The sequence below is a fragment of the Telopea speciosissima genome, chromosome 1 (assembly GCF_018873765.1).
Source record: "Telopea speciosissima isolate NSW1024214 ecotype Mountain lineage chromosome 1, Tspe_v1, whole genome shotgun sequence".
NCBI lineage: Eukaryota > Viridiplantae > Streptophyta > Magnoliopsida > Proteales > Proteaceae > Telopea > Telopea speciosissima.
Window position 1 is genome coordinate 8,561,752 of NC_057916.1, and position 16,463 is coordinate 8,578,214.

Genomic DNA, 16,463 nt, shown 5'->3' on the forward strand with positions numbered 1-16,463 from the left:
ACAAAAGTGTAATCGGAATTTATTAATAAGTAAAGACAATTCCATCAATCCATATCAGTATCGGATCGATACTGGCCGATCAAGGCCAATCCCAATCCGATTTCCGATACCTTTAAGGCTTAAATCATTGTTAGTGGGCAGTTACTTTACATCAATGCCTCGCTTAGGAAAGGGATCCGAGTTGGGTTGTTTTTTTTGAATGTTGAAGGACTTGAGTTAACACGCTCTTATGGTCTTACCCAAAAAAGAAAAAGAATAAGACATTGAGGCAACATAATCTCTTGCAGTACTTTTTGAAAGCGTTTGAAAGCGTTGGAAATATCCTTACTCTTTGCTTTAAAATTACGAAGCTAATCCTGGCTCTGCACGTCTCGTGGGCTTATTAGTGCTTATTTATTTATGGACCTTCGGATTGGAATCAGATCAAGATCCTATCAAAGGAGTAATTTCTCTGACGCTGATTTGATGATAGTTCATATGATTTTTCAACAATCTTTAGAGGCAAAACAAAAGGTTAGTTTTATGTCACTTTCATCTATGCCTGGGCGGGGAATTTTCTTTTTAAGATTTTCTTCAAATGACCGTGCAAGTGTGCAAAGCCGTATATAAATTTTTATTATTTTTTTAAACAATTGATAGTGAGATTTTAAATCAGATTATACCATGATGTTTGTCATGATTTAAAATATTATATGCATGAAAATCAAAGATTAAAAAATATATAAAAAACATGATGTTAAATTATATCTTTTCGTTTAGAATTTCTTTTATAGGTATAGGAACTTGGAGATTTTGATCATTTCACCATTTTATCATTTAGAATTCAAAACCTTTGATATTGTTTGTGCCTCAAAAACGGGGTATCCAGTGCACAAGGGTCTCACTATGTAGGGTATGGGGAGACTCATATTGTACGCAGCCTTACCCCTGCTTTTCCAAACTCGAACCCATGACCTCTTTATCACAATGGAGTAACTTATATATAGTTTTCAAAACGATGGATACCTCCTGGCATTCTGATCTAACCTTTGTTTTTTTAATCTATCTGAATAAGTACTCCATACTCCCTAAGGGTGTAAATGAATAGCTGAAATCCGTTTTCGTATCGGTGTCTGTATCCCTTTAGCACTACCCAAATCTATCCGAAACCTAAACGGATGCGGATACGGATAGACTATAACTATCCGAAAAGCTATATTTACATGTAAACGGATAAAATATCCGATCCGTATCCATGTCCATATCCTTTTAGCACTATTCGAATCCGTCCGATAGCTAATCAGATGCGGATGCGGATATAGCACTATTCGAGCCGAATCCGATCCGTTTACAGCCCTAATACTCCCTAGTCTCTTCACATAAATAAATACATAATTAGTTAATCATGTAATCCTCTCCCACCAACTCCTTTTTCTTTTTCTTTTTCTTTTTCGGATAAGTCCAACTCCTTACTTATCAAGGATGCATATTTCAATCACCTTAAGCAGGAGACCGCAGGACCATCCCTAGAGTGAGCCTTGGGCCCAGTCTGGTTGCACCCTTTACTCCCAAGCATGATTCTAAATCTCAGGATCAGATTGGTTGATTCGCCCAGATCGGATAATTATCGGCTAAGTATATCAGTATCGGTCTGATCCTGAATATTGACAGATCCGACAGATACTGATATACTGGTTCCACCCAAGGGTTAAAAATAAAGTACTCAAAACCGATTTCATTAAAAAAAAAAAAGGCATTTTCATCCGATCCAAACCGATCCAGGCAATCCAGATCATCATTGGATCGTGATCCATTCCCGTTACCTTAAACCATGGGTACCAGAGAACTGAAAATGCCATAAACCTTGGCAGGGTACAAGTTATGGATTTCAAGGATCTTCCCAAGCAAGAAGAGCTTGGAAACCAGAAAAGAAAAATTGCTAATAGACAGAGATGATCACTCTGTTTTTGAGTTTAGTTTGTATTGTTTCTTTGCATTTGAAAGTGAAGAAATTTGTGTAATTCTTTCTCTTTGTATAATCAATATCAATTGAATAGTACAAATAATTCTTTTTTAATAAATGATACTAACAACAGAAGATCTCCTGGAAGGTTTCAAGGTTCCCTGAGAAGCTGTGTCAGAGATGTCACCACCACTAACATCACTGGTGTTCCACTGGTGGAGAAGTCGAAGTCGGTTTGCAAGTAAATAAAAACCAGGTCTTCTGCTATATAGAAAATCACAGATTCTACCAAGAAAAAATAGGTTCATCTTCCATTACATTTTGGTGAATTTGATCCAAAACTAGTGCCTATAGTTGGGTTTTTTTTGTTGTAGTCATGGCTCCTTTGCTATTGATGAGTCCATTGCTTCCAAGCCTCAACTTTGCCTCTAGCGCCTCATTTCACTTGCACCTTGGCTCCTTCAACCACCCTGGGGTAATGGTTGGTGTCTCCTACTTATGTCGCCATGTCATGTACGACGAGCTGACAGGAGACTCAAAACTAGTTGAAGGCAATGGAAGGCTTCTCCCATAGTGAAAATTTGGTAAATCGTTGATCCAATGTAGCTTGCCTCCATCACCTTTCCATGTTTTTGGAATGCTATCTGTTGGTGGTAGCATTTCTTGTCCTATTGTCTTCAGTTCTCTAACTGAAAAGGAGGGACCAAAATTTGCTATTATTCCTAACACCTTTTAGTATAAAATATAGAAAATATTTTCTTAAACAAGTACATCTCTTTTGTAGATAAAAGATAAACAAACACAAAAGAGAGAGAGGGGGGGTACCAATCTCTTCAGATTTAGATTCCACGAAGTGTCTGGGTGACTTCGAGTAGCAAAAAACTATCGATTTGTTGATGGTGATAATAATGCACTAAGAAAGCATGGGGACTGATAATGCCTTAGGCTACTAAAAGTGATGAGTAAACCATCTAGTATGAGCGCATTAATATAGAAGCAATACAAAATGGTGACCAACTAACCAGTGTGTTGGTTTCCTCAATTCATATCTTCTCAAAATCTTTTCAAATCTTATCTGATCGTTTTTTGAAAGAATATGATTTATTTTTATCAATATTTAAGATCTGAGAAAAGATTTTTTGGAACCTTACCTTGAAGATTTTGGAAAAATACAATTTTTATTCATGAACTTTGATCTAATAATGATGGTGATAATAATGCACTAAAAAAGCATGGGGACTGACAATGCCTTAGGCTACTAAAAGTGATGAGTAAACCATCTAGTATGAGCGCATTAATATAGAAGCAATACAAAATGGTGACCAACTAACCGGTGTGTTGGTTTCCTCAATTCATATCTTCTCAAAATCTTTTCAAATCTTATCTAATCGTTTTTTGAAAGAATATGATTTATTTTTATCAATATTTAAGATCTGAGAAAAGATTTTTTAGAATCTTACCTTGAAGATTTTGGAAAAATACAATTTTTATTCATGAACTTTGATCTAATGAACATTGTACTTCAACGCCCACAATATTTCATAAATCTACCAAACTCATCTAATCTTTTTTTGGCAAAATTATATTTATTCGTCGGCATTAAATCCGAACAAAATAGTAAATGACTAACCAATGTGCTGGTTTCTTCAATCTATATCCTCTCAAAATATATTGAAATCTTATCTGGCCATTTTTGGCAAAACACGATTCATTTTTTACGATATTTAGGATTTGATGTGTTAAATAGAAACAATACGGGTTAGGGTTTTACCTCGTTGATGTTTGCCACGCAACGGAAAGAATCTGATTGCTCTACGCATCGATCCTCACAAACCCCAGCATGATAAGCTTTGCAACGATCACGCTAGGTTGTGGGAAGAAGATTTTACACAACACTTCGCCCTCCAAATCCAAGGATAGTAATGGAGATCCTTAGAGACACTCACTCACAATTTAGAGAGACAAAGACTAGAGAAGACAAAGACTAAATACAAAGGGGAGAGATCAAAAGCACTCAAAACCCAACAAGTTGGAGTGCACTATTTGGGTGCTGATGATGAACTTGAATCCACAAGTAGGAAAAATGGAGAATTTTCTTCTATTCAAAGTACAAAACTGATTACAAAGGAGCATTAGAAATCTTAATATAGAGAAGTTTGCTCAAAGAAGAAGAAAACAAAATTCAAAATTCAAATTCAAATTTTGAAATCTCGACGGGCTGTTTCGCCTTTGCAACGTATGAAAAAGTCAAACAACAATTGATATATATTTCGACACATATCGCTTAATATGAACTTCTATTGATCCAATCGACTCAAAAACTCATTTGATATTTTCTCTAAATCACCAAATCCTAAGACGAAGAATTATACTTTGATTTGTCGCTTTCATTTGTACCTGAGCCAATGGCCCGAGATTAAAAGAGCTATGCTGTACGCCACTACCAAAAAACAAAAAGAGCTAAAAAGGCACAATCTTTAATGCAAATAAAAAAGGTTACTTTTATGTCGCTTTCATCTGTATCTGGGCCGAGACTAAACGAGCTAATATGGTCCAAGTGGAGGAGCAAAATGTCCAAATACGAAACTGAAACTCTGGCATTAAAATGTCTTAGGTTTAAGTATTCCTTGTGCGGTTGAAGCCACGCTGAAAGGAATTTTTCCATCGATGGTCATCATTAATATCAGGATATATCGAATTTCGTGAGAGATAGCAAAGGGTACTAATGCCAATGGTCCAAAGAATTTTTTTCCAAATATATCAATGGGTGCGGTTTTCATATACGATCGACATAAGGTCGAGGAGGGATCTTTATCACCTTCGCCCGGCTTAGTTTCCCAATTCCTCTAACAAGGGGAGACTGGAATGACCACCCTATCCCTACCCAAACACTCTACTTAAGTGGGATCCACTATCCCCTATTAGAAGAACTCAAAAATTGGCCAGGCAAAAAATTGGAGGAGATAATTCGACCCCCTTATTATAAGAGGAGGCATGACCATGCAAACATGCACAACCATGTATACTTTTTTTTTTTTTGAAACAATTAGTAGTGGGATCTTAAATCAAATTATACCATGATGTTTGTCATGATTAAAAATGCTACATGCATGGCCATGATCAAAATCCAAGATTAAAAAATATATAAAAGCATGATGTTAAATCATATCTTTTCGTTTAGGAACGTGGAGATTTTGATCATTTCATCATTTCTAGCTACGCAAAAATTTTAAAATTATTTGTGTCTGGTACCCCAAATATAGTTTTCAAAAAGATGGATAGCTCGTCTATTCTATTTTGTACTAACCTTTGTTTTTTCAATCTACTTGAATAAGTACCCTAGATTCGCTAATCTCTTGACTAAATAAATACATAGATAAGAGATCGATGTCCGATCGTATAATAGTGTAGGGGCCAATGAGATCACACGCAGGGATATCAACATAATGTGATTTTTTATTTCAGAAGAATAGAACAATACTTTTGCACACTCCTATATCGGTACAGGAGCCACGTGACCAGGTTGGGTTATTCCCATTAAATCTTCTTTATTATTATTTTATATATATATACTCCTTGCTTGTCAAGGGTGCAGATTTCAATCACGTACTGGTTATTCAATTAGATGGTTCCGATCATGTGATCTATATCTATTTCTAAAATCATATAGTTGTTTCATCCCAGCTGATCCAATTTTAGCACAGGTGGTGGAAAGCATGTAAGCATTCAGTTCTTGCAGGCTAGCAACAAAGTTGTCTTAACTGGCCCTAATGCCAACCAGATAGAAAACCTCAAGTAGGGGTGTCAATCGGTCAGGCCCGGTCCATTTTGGTCAAGCCTAATCGCTCCCCACCAATTTAAAGCCATGCATTGTCTCCACCTATTTAGATAATCGGGCCGTATAGGCCAACGAATGAACCCGTTTCTAATCGGTGGGTTGGTTATCGATTCATGATCGAACTACAATTGATCTTTAAACGGGCTAATTGTCTAATCGGACTATAAGCAATCCCTAAATAGGCTATAATCAAGCTAAATGGGTTAAAACAGGCTAATTGAGCTTTAAACAGCAGGTTATCAGTTGGGGTTACAATATTCGGTCGATTCCAGTGGCAATTGTTGGACCACTATCTTGCATCAAGAATGCCTGATTATTAATCAGTTTAATAATCGATTGAATCGATCTCAGGCTTCAACCGATTGGTTTAGGTCTGGCCTACTAGTGTGGGCCAACTTTTGACACCCCAAACCTCAAGGTTTCTATTTTAGTGAGCTTTTTCCTGCTTTTAATTACCTCTACAACAAAAGAGAGAGAGAGAGAGAGATGCCCCATGTTCCCAACCAACCACACAAATTTGATTGTGGAGAAGAGTGAGTTGCCAATAAGCGTGAGGCAATCTCACCTTATCCACACTCCCACCACAACCCTGATTGCTCCATCCCTCCACATCATCATTAGTGAAATCCATATTACAAAAAAGAAAGGAATTTTTTTAAAAAAATAGCCCATATACCATCTCTCAGATACTATTTCCTCTCCTGCTCTCTCCTTCCCTTCACAACTAAATTTGAAGCAATGGCAGTCATGAATTCTAGTGTATTGGCCTGCAACTATGCGATCTCAAGCACAGCATCATCGGACGTGAACTGGAAGCTCACATCGATGCCATCGGTTGCGTCTTCGGTTAATTCGAGTCCTAAATTGCCAGTGATCAAGGCTCAACAAGCTAAGGTTTCTGACTACTCTAAGGAGACAATTAGAGCAAGTGAGGGAAGAAGAGGTGCACTTGTTTGCTTGGCTGCCGCTCTTTTCGCCGGTGTCGCCTCCAGCTCAACAGCCAATGCCGGAATCATTGAAGAGTACCTTGAGAAGAGCAAAGCTAATAAGGTACACAGCTGATCTTCTTCTTCTTCTCTATATCCATTTTATGTCGATCCATTGATGGTTATCAGAGCTTTCTATAAAAATAAGTCATTCTTGGTAATGAAGCTTACTAGCTAGCAAACATGAATGTTTATGAAGGCACTGAATGACAAGAAGAGGTTGGCTACCAGTGGAGCTAACTTCGCACGTGCATACACAGTTGAGTTTGGTTCATGTAAATTCCCAGAGAACTTCACCGGCTGTCAAGATCTTGCTAAGCAAAAGGTTTTTTAATTGTTCTTCCTGTGTGTCCTTCTGTTTCAACTGTTAATTAGGTTGATCTGGGTTGTTGCTAAACATTTTTCTTTCCCTCTGTTGATGCAGAAAGTACCATTCATTTCAGAAGATTTAGAGTTGGAATGTGCAGGGAAGGATAAGTACAAGTGTGGTTCTAATGTTTTTTGGAAATGGTAAACAAACAATCTGTGTAATCCCCCCCCCCCCCTATCTTGTATTTTGTTACTGTCACAGTGTCACTAAATTTTCCATTGAAGCACTCTTAGATCAAATTGTTTTGTAGCCTTCAGTACTATTCACAATGTTCCAATTCAATCTTGTCTTTTTGCTGTACACCCCAAGAATTTATGAAGTGCAGACGGGGATTCGGATGCCGATAATTAATTCACTCTTTCTGTGACTGCGAATCCCTGGGTGTAGTTCAGGTTATAATTTTATATTTTCTGATTGATTCAATCATACAAATAAATTGTCCAATGCCAAATTAGAGAGCAAGAGCTGATGCACTGATAGAAGTGTTACAAGTTGCAAAATTCACATCGTTACTGTATATTGCTATTAAATCAATGAATGGAAACTACACTGAAAGCAATGAAAACCAAAGCAAGGACACAAGATGGATTCTTTCCATTTTCTTGTTTGAGAATGTATAAAGTTTCCACTCTGTATGTGCTAAGCCACTATATTGGTATAGAAACCACATCCATAAAACCAAGCCATCAAGTTTGATGAATTGGGAAGAAAAAGAGAGTCTCATGAAACAAATCTGATTTAACTGTTCTTTTTTTTTCATTTACAATCTTCTCTATGAAAAATTGTTGGGGGATTAATAAACCCCAGTTGATACGACCCAGAAAAGGGGACGAAAGCCAGTTCCTGTAGATAAAATCCAATCATTGAGAGATATACACATCACCTGCACAACTCAATCCAAGGAGAGGGTGAGGTAAGGAAGATCATATTGCGCTGTTGAAGTATCAGCTTGCCATAATGCTTCAATGGAATTCAAGCTAATATACATCAATCTCTCAGATAACCAACACACTGTACCAACCGAATCAAACCTGATCCTGCTCGATTATGCATCACTTAAATTCGTTGGCACTCAATTTCTCAGTGTAGGCTTGACCACATCTACCCAAGTGTCTTCTTAACCTCTCCAAGAATGCTACCCTATACATGGTTCATTGAAACTCAAGAGTGTGGACAGCTGAATGAAGAGTTCTTAGTCTGAAGCTGTGGACATGGAATTGGATGTACTCCGACTGTATCACCTTTAACAAATTCACAGTGCCATGTTGCAGATGAAGGTAATCCAGATAAAGTAACATTTGTCATGCATATCCCTTCAAATGGAGCATTCTCTATACCCTCTAAGACTGGTGCTTTCTTTGTTTCTGTACTGACCACATTACTTATGAAAATTCCCTTCACAATGGGGAGGGTATTGGGGTCCCATTTGTCATCTGGGTGATCATTGGAGCCTCTACTGAACCTTATGGGTATCTTCACTCTCTCCATGGTTACATTAGTTATGGTGATATTGCTTATATATCCCCCTCTTCCCTTGTCAGTCTTCACACGTACCCCGGCTGCTGAATCTCTGATGTGCAAATCTTCCACAGTTATATTTGATATCCCACCAGACATCTCACTGCCAATTCCAACCCCAGAACAAGTGGGAGTTGTGCCCGATACCCTCCTCACTATGATGTTCGTGCTTGGACGAGCCACGGCAATACCATATTGGTCCCAACCGCTCTTTACTGCTACAAGATCATCCCCACTCTCAATGTAACAGTCTTCAATACAGACATTTTTGCTCGAATCTGAATCAATTGGGATATTAGCATATAAATCAATAAAGTTTCGAGATTGTGGCAAATAAAGGGTCGACAAATTGTGGTTACATGTATTGTTGTCAGTTAAACTGACCCTAATTTCAAAACCTGTTTCGTATAACCTTTAGATTACCTGAAATTTTTTCCTTTTTTTCTTTTTTGGGCGGAGAGGTGGGGGGATTGAGAAAATAGAAAAAAGATAAAGAGAAGCCTACACACCTGGGTCTATACCGTCTGTGTTTGGGGAATTTAGGGGAGCCAGTATAGTCATTCCTTTGATTACAACATTGCTGAAACAGAATGTGTAAACAATAATTAATTCTTTAATATTCAAAGAAAAGTTAACAAAGTTATAAGAACATAAGTTATTTTAAACATCAAAGAAAATATTATACTCTCATCAACCAGAAGGTGAAATAATTATGTTTATACTAGTAGAAATTGTAAAACAGAGTACGAAAAAACACTAAGAGCAACAACTAAGAGAAGAAGTGATGGGGAATTCAAACCTGCAGTAAACAGGATGGATCGTCCAAAAAGGTGAGTTAAGGAAGGTTAGGTTGGAGATGAGAATGTTGTGAGAGTTCATGAGTTCAAGGAGGTGACCCCTAGTGTACTCAAGTGATCTGTTCCACCAAAGGTCCCACCACATCTTCCCCTGACCATCAATTGTTCCATTTTCCCCTGTAGAAAAACCAAAAACAATTCTCAATCACAGTTCTAGATTATAACGGTTTAATTGATCTATATGTCTTTTGCTTGAACGATGATAGTCTTCAACCACACCCCCTGCCCAAAGGCCCCGAACTAACAAAATAGAGGAAGTGATTATCCAATCCAGACCATTTGATGGTGAATGGTTCCACCACAACCTTTTTAAATTGCCCCACCATTCCTGATCTCATATTACCAAAATAACTGATAAACAGATTTACTGGATGATTTTAACCACCAGAGATTCAGGGTGGTTGCATTCTTTTTCGACAGTTAGAAATTAACAAGATTGAAGGTGGAAGAGAATGTCCAGTTGATCAGAGGGACCAGACTGCTGAAACTGAATCCATCAAATGGTAGGCCATGCTCCCCAAATTGCAACCAAACAATCGACTGCCCCAACTAGAAGATAACCTAGACATTTAATCTTCATCTTCTTGTGACTGATCAAATGGTGGGTGCACCATGAAGGTTTGTTTGCAACATAAACAATAATTAGAATTAAAGGCAACCACCCCTTTGAAGATAAAATGATATTCAAAGTTTAGAAAAAAGAAGAAATTGAGGAAAGGATACCTGTAATGATAACATCAGTGAGAGCATCTCCATGAATGAGGCTAATGTGTCTCCCTCCCAATCTCTCTCTTCCTCGCCCGTAAGACGGCAATGGCTCTATTACAGGCCACTCTTTTGGGTTCTATTAAAATAACCAATATTCAAACGAATTAACATAATTAGAAACATAACATTCAGAATTAAAAAATGAGTATTCTCCATAAGAAGACAGTGTTTGCTCATATTTCATATTTTTCAGAATTTAGTGAAAGATTCAGGAACTGCAAAACTCTATGAAGGAACTCAACTGATCAAGTAGGATTCACATAAAAGTACAGCTCTCTTATCTCAAAAGAACAAATTACAGCAGGTTTTGTAGTGGCTTTGTAGTTGAAGGTGTGCCAATTAGCTTCTATGAAACAAAAAAAACAAAAAATCTATCTATGACTCAGTTGCAGTATTTTGATAAGCAGATTCTTCAAGTAAGGATCTTTGCTTATTTTTCACTAAGACAAAGCTCTGTTTCGTCTCGCAGGAACTGGTGTGTGATCTAACGTAGGGCTGATACGTTAGTATTTGATTCGAAAGGTCATACAAGTACCCATTGGTCAGCGTGGTTATTTATTTTAACCCAATTCAAATCCAACGAAAACTAGAAGGGAATCACCAGTGGAAGAACCATGAACCAAAAGAAACATATTTTGACGCAAATATCGAAGAATTACAAGAACAGGGGAAGGGAAGAAGAATTTTTATTTATTTTTAAATTCTTCAACTTACCTCAGAGCCTAAAATCACGGCACCTTCTTCAAGAAAAAGCGTGAAGTTGCTTGTGAGATTGAAGCTACCAGTAACCCATCTCCCCCTTAGGAACATTAAGCTGTGATCCACCTTTATCTCCGAAACGCTCCATGTTTCGTATCGCCGTCCGAAACGCTTCGGTGTTGGAAGTTTTACCATCACCAACGCCACCAAAGTCCGTTATCGACATGATGACTTTCCGCGGCGGTCCTTGCCGGAAAAAATCAGAACAGCTACGTGGGTCCGCCTGAATACCGCTTTTCTCTGAACCCAAAACCACCCATATCGGTAAAACCGCTTTTGTACTTATCTGAACCCATGCAACTGTGATAACCGTGAATACCAGCAATAGAAGTGCCCATGAAGGCCTCGCAAAACCAGCACCCCATATGTTGACGAAGAGGGGTTTCTCAACGTCCATGCAGAAAGCCCAACAAAAGAGAAAACAACAAAAACGCAGAAGAACATAAAAGAAGAATAAGATATGCGAGATTGTTACGACTTTCGCTCGGAGAAGTGGAAAGGTTGAGTATCATACGCCGTGGAACGTGGTGCGTATTTGTTAATACGGTTTTTTCGAGGCTATACCTTCTGTTTCCATGCGCTGTGTCGCAATGAGTTGGGTCAGCCGGCCCGATTGCCCGACCTCAGTTGCATTTAAAATACAATTGCATATCTAGAGAAATTAAACTGGGTCGGTTGATGGATAGGGTCGCGGTGTACTCTTATGGGGATATGGTAGTGGTGCATATCGCGCACAAAGGCTGTACTGGCAGGATAGTCATCTTCGACTCTGGTATCTGGAAGGTTAACGCGGTGGAGTGTGCATGTGACGAGAAAAAAGAGAGGAGCGAGGAAAGCGTGATCCGTTTAGTTCGGTGTGAATTGGAAGCATGTGTGACTATCATTGAACCCTCCGCCCTTCACGGCTCCTCAATTTCTTTAGTTCAACTACAAGTCTTATGTTTTATGGGGGAGTGTGGCCCTTGCACGCCCACGCGAGGGTAAATGAAAATGCTCATAGAAGCATTGTGGATTCATAGGGTGGGATTTTCGCCTTTCCTATGTCTGATGTAGGTGATACATTTCCGAATTGATCCACATGATGGATTTATCTATTTGATCATTGATGTGACCAAAGTTATAGGTATCGGAGGTCGTATTGGTCTCTGACAATACGAATACATCTAGGCCGTATTGGAATTGGTCCAGTATCGTATACAATTTCTAAAAAATATACCAGTTTTTTGCCTATGTCGATATCTGTATTGTATCAGTATCGATGCCTGATGGTACCAATATGTATCGGCCGATACAATATTGATACTTCAATCCATGACTTTGTCCATATATATGTTTTTGATGGTGATGTTGCACATAAAAACACCATTCCAGTAGACGATCGACACGTGGCAGAAGACTACTCAAACTCTCAATCGTTACAAGATTCAAAACTCTCTCATCACACATCTGTGATTGAGAGAGTGACCCATTACAAGAAAATGGACTCCTCTATAAACATGAAGGCAGAGCTTAAGACAAAGGGTTGGACGATAGCCAGACGAATTAAAAACGCCTTCTTCGTACTCCCTTTGTAAATTATTAAATGTTGTTCGGACTGACTTAGGCATCGGAGAACTCTCCCTCGGAGTCTCCTCCGGGTCTCTTCAACATCCTTCACCATTTTGCAAGTCAAATTTCAGCTGCAATAGGTGATCTTTCTTTTTTAGCTTCAATGAAAATCTCTCATTTAATATGTAGATTCTCTGACTTAGTTGTCCAAGTTGGACCTTCAAGCATTACCTCTAAACGTAGAGAACTAAAAATGTTATTAAAATGATAAGATGTGGACTTAGGAACCAAAGAAGAAAATAATAATGGGGACATACAGATGCTTCCGAGCTAAATCTTGATTACTTGGGGTTTGGGCTAGACTACTATATTTTTATGTAGAATGAGACTAAACCCCCATCATTTATTTATGGGATAGAAAATTAAAGCTCTTCATTGACTGATGGCTTTGTCATCCTCATTATACCTCTAATATTATAGAGCAGAAGACATGAGTGAATGATTGTGTAAAATGGCTTAACTGGTCCACATGGTTGGCATTATTTCCTTAAAAACTAAGGTAGGTGATTTGGGAGCCTCTGCAACACCCACAAACATCTCATTATTAGCTGGCGGAAGGTGTGTTGTAGTCATTTGAAAAGCCAATATTAGGAACAAATAAGACCAGTTTTTTGACAGAAGGTAGGGTGATTCACATCTATATCCAGTACGTGGAAAGGAATTGTTTGTCTATCAGGTCTCACAAATACTTTTTTTTTTTTTTTTGGGGGTGGGGGGGTGGGGGAGGGAGGAGGCCTTATATATATGTTGGCTGTTTGTATTGCCATCCTATACGTCAAAGTAAAAGACTCATATATTTATTGAGGAGAGAAAAAAAAGACCATGAGAGGGAAGTACACACTGACCTTTTTTATTTTTTATTTTTTTATATTTAATTTTATTTTTAAACATTTTTAATCAAAATGGATGATTGAAGAATCTCTCTCTCTCTCTCAAAAACAACAGGAAGCCACTCTCCATTGAAAAATAATATAATTTGCATCTCCATGTGGAAACTCTCTTTGTAGCCCTAATTTAAAGCTATGTTTGGTCTGCATTTTAGGACCATAAAAACAACTGTTTTTATCCTTCAGGAATACAAAATTGATCTAGAATGCATTCCAAACGTAACTTAAGATTTTTATTGTGGATGTTGACAATCAAATTGGGGTTGTGGTGCCCATAAAGCAGTTTAGACTTTTAAATACACTTTTCTTTTTCTTCTTTTTTTTGGGGGGGGAGAAGAGCAGCTTTCCTTCACTGCCGATCATTATGGTTATGGGATGGGAGTAAAAAAAAATGAGTATTTTCAGAATTTAGCCCATAAGGGGAATAATACTGACCCTGGATTTGTGGGTTTTCCCTCTCCCGCAGAAGGAAATACTCATTTCTGGATTGATTAAATTCATAATCCAATTATTACCAAACAAAAATAACACTTGAATTTGAACTACATGGACTGGTCTTGGCCCTAGGGCTGCAAGTGGGCAGAGCTCAGGTAGGCCCAGCCAGTACACACTCACTCATTATGTACGTTGAGCTGGGGCCAAGAAAAAGCCCAGCCCACAATAACATTTCGGTCTCAGGTCAAGCTCAAACTGGCCCACCTTCTGAGAATATTTACATCCATGTCCTACCCACATGGTTGGCATTAAACTAAGGTAGGTGTGATTTGGGAGCAACACCCACAACATCTCATTATTAGCTGGCAGAAGGTGTGTTGTAGTCATTTGAAAAGCCAATATTAGGAACATAAAAGACCAGTTATTTGAGAGAAGGTAGGGTGATTCACATCTATATACACTATGTGGAATGGAATTGTTTGTCTATCAGGTCTCACAAATACTTTCTTTTTTTTTTTGGCGGGGGGGGGGGGCATATGTTGGCTGATATATTGTTGAGGAGACAGAAACAAAGAGTTTCTACTAAAAAAAAAAAAAGAGACAGAGAATGACCCATATATTTATTGAGGAGAGAGAAACACGACCATGAGAGGGAAGTACACACTTACCTTTTTGTCTTTTTAATTTTTGACATTTAATCCTATTTTTGGTTATTCTCTCTCTCTCTCTCTCTCTCTCTCTCTCTCTCTCTGATACACAAACACTCAAAAACAACAGGAAGCCACTCTCCATTGAAAAAGAATATAATTTGCATCTCCATGTGGGAACCCTTTTCGAAGCCCTAATTTAAACCTGTGTTTGGTATGCATTCTAGTACCATAAAAACAACTATTTTTATCATCTGAGAATGCAAACTTGACCTAGAATGCATTCCAAACACAGCTTAAGATTTTTATTGTGGATGTTGACAATCAAATTGGGGTTGTGGTGCCCATATAGCAGTTAAGTCTTTTAAATACTCTTTTCTAATTTTTTTGAGATGAGCAGCTTTCCTTCACCGATGGTCATTATGGCTACGGGATGAGAGTAAAAAAAAAATGAGTATTTTCAGATTTTAGCCCATAAGAGGAATAATACTGACCCTGGATTTGTGGGTTTTCCATCTCGTACAGAAGAAAATACTCCCTTCTGGATTGATTAAATTCGTAATCCAATTATTACCAAACAAAAATAACACTTGAATTTGAACTACATGGACTGGTCTTAGCCCTAGGGATGCAAGTGGGCTAAACTCAGGTAGGCCCAACCAGTACACACTCGTTATGTACGTTGAGCTGGGGCCAAGAAAAAGCCCAGCCCATAATAACATTTCGGTCTCAGGTCAAGCTCAAACTGGCCCACCTTCTGAGAATATTTACATCCATGTCCTACCCACTTTAGCTAGTCATACAACAATTGAACTTGACCATACCTAAGAGATGAATAAGGAGAATAAAAATAATTGAAAAGACATAAAATAGCAAAGTATTGCTGATATAGAGAATAGGAGCATGGGGGCCGGCCAATGGGCTTGTCATCTTGGCTCAAAAATTTGTTGGGCCTATGTAAGCCATCGCTTATCGGGCTAAATTTAGGTCAATTGGTTAGGCCTTAGGGCTGGGATAGCTCTTTTGTGGATCAAGAGGTTCCATGATGGACAATGGATGGATCTGTTGGGTGTTGGCAAACCATCTATAGCTTATTCCCAAAATGCTTTATCTGAGAAAGTTAGGTTGTAAATAAATAGAAAATAATAAATTTTTGAGGATGCTTATGATTTTGGAAATTCCATATTCCTTGTTTAATTAAAAAGGGAAAATGACAACCAGTGTGACTTGCTCAAAAGCAAGTTGGTTAACCAAATATAAAAAACATTCCGTTGCCGGGAATCGAACCCGGGTCTCCTGGGTGAAAGCCAGATATCCTAACCGCTGGACGACAACGGAATTGTTGTTAGTGTCTTAGAGTTTGTTTATTATTATATAACTAAAAAGTCTCTTCGTCATCCCATTTACTCTTCTTCTCCTATGTGCTCACCATGAATGCTTGATTTAACGGGGCTGAAACCACGGATCTCTGGTTAACCATACATTTGTTTACCAATTTTTGGATGCAATACTATAGATCAGATTGACCATATTTTTCAAATAGGTTAAACATATATATTTTTTTTTGGGTAAAGGTTAAACATATACATAACAACCAAATTTTGTCCCAATGTTAACGCATTTTTAATTATTTTGAGTTGTGGCCCTTGTTCATACTCAAATGACAAATGTCGGAGGAAGAAATGGAGAAGATATGTGTAGTGTTGTGACAGTGGTGATGGAAGTGCAATTGATATGATATCAACATACAAAAAGTTTCAGACCTTGGATCACATTGAACATGTATGCATAAATTATAAGAACAACTGTTTTGGTTACCTATAATGCACAAGTGACACGTTCCTCTAC

General features: G+C 38.1%; 1 protein-coding gene, 1 non-coding gene and 1 pseudogene across 2 annotated transcripts; 1 reads left to right on the forward strand and 2 right to left on the reverse strand.

Annotated features, from left to right (window-relative positions):
• Positions 1 to 6,432: 6,432 nt before the first annotated feature.
• On the forward strand, positions 6,433 to 7,436 carry LOC122648856 (photosystem I reaction center subunit N, chloroplastic-like). Its single transcript, XM_043842132.1, has 3 exons — positions 6,433 to 6,830; positions 6,966 to 7,091; positions 7,191 to 7,436. The coding sequence occupies exons 1-3, from the start codon at positions 6,519 to 6,521 to the stop codon at positions 7,278 to 7,280; spliced, it is 528 nt and encodes a 175-aa protein (XP_043698067.1). The 5' UTR covers positions 6,433 to 6,518; the 3' UTR covers positions 7,281 to 7,436.
• Positions 7,437 to 7,840: 404 nt separating this feature from the next.
• Positions 7,841 to 11,454, reverse strand: LOC122649175 (annotated as a pseudogene).
• A 4,427-nt stretch (positions 11,455 to 15,881) lies between these two features.
• On the reverse strand, positions 15,882 to 15,953 carry TRNAE-UUC. The gene has a single exon. It is a non-coding gene; the product is annotated as a tRNA-Glu (tRNA).
• Positions 15,954 to 16,463: the final 510 nt, after the last annotated feature.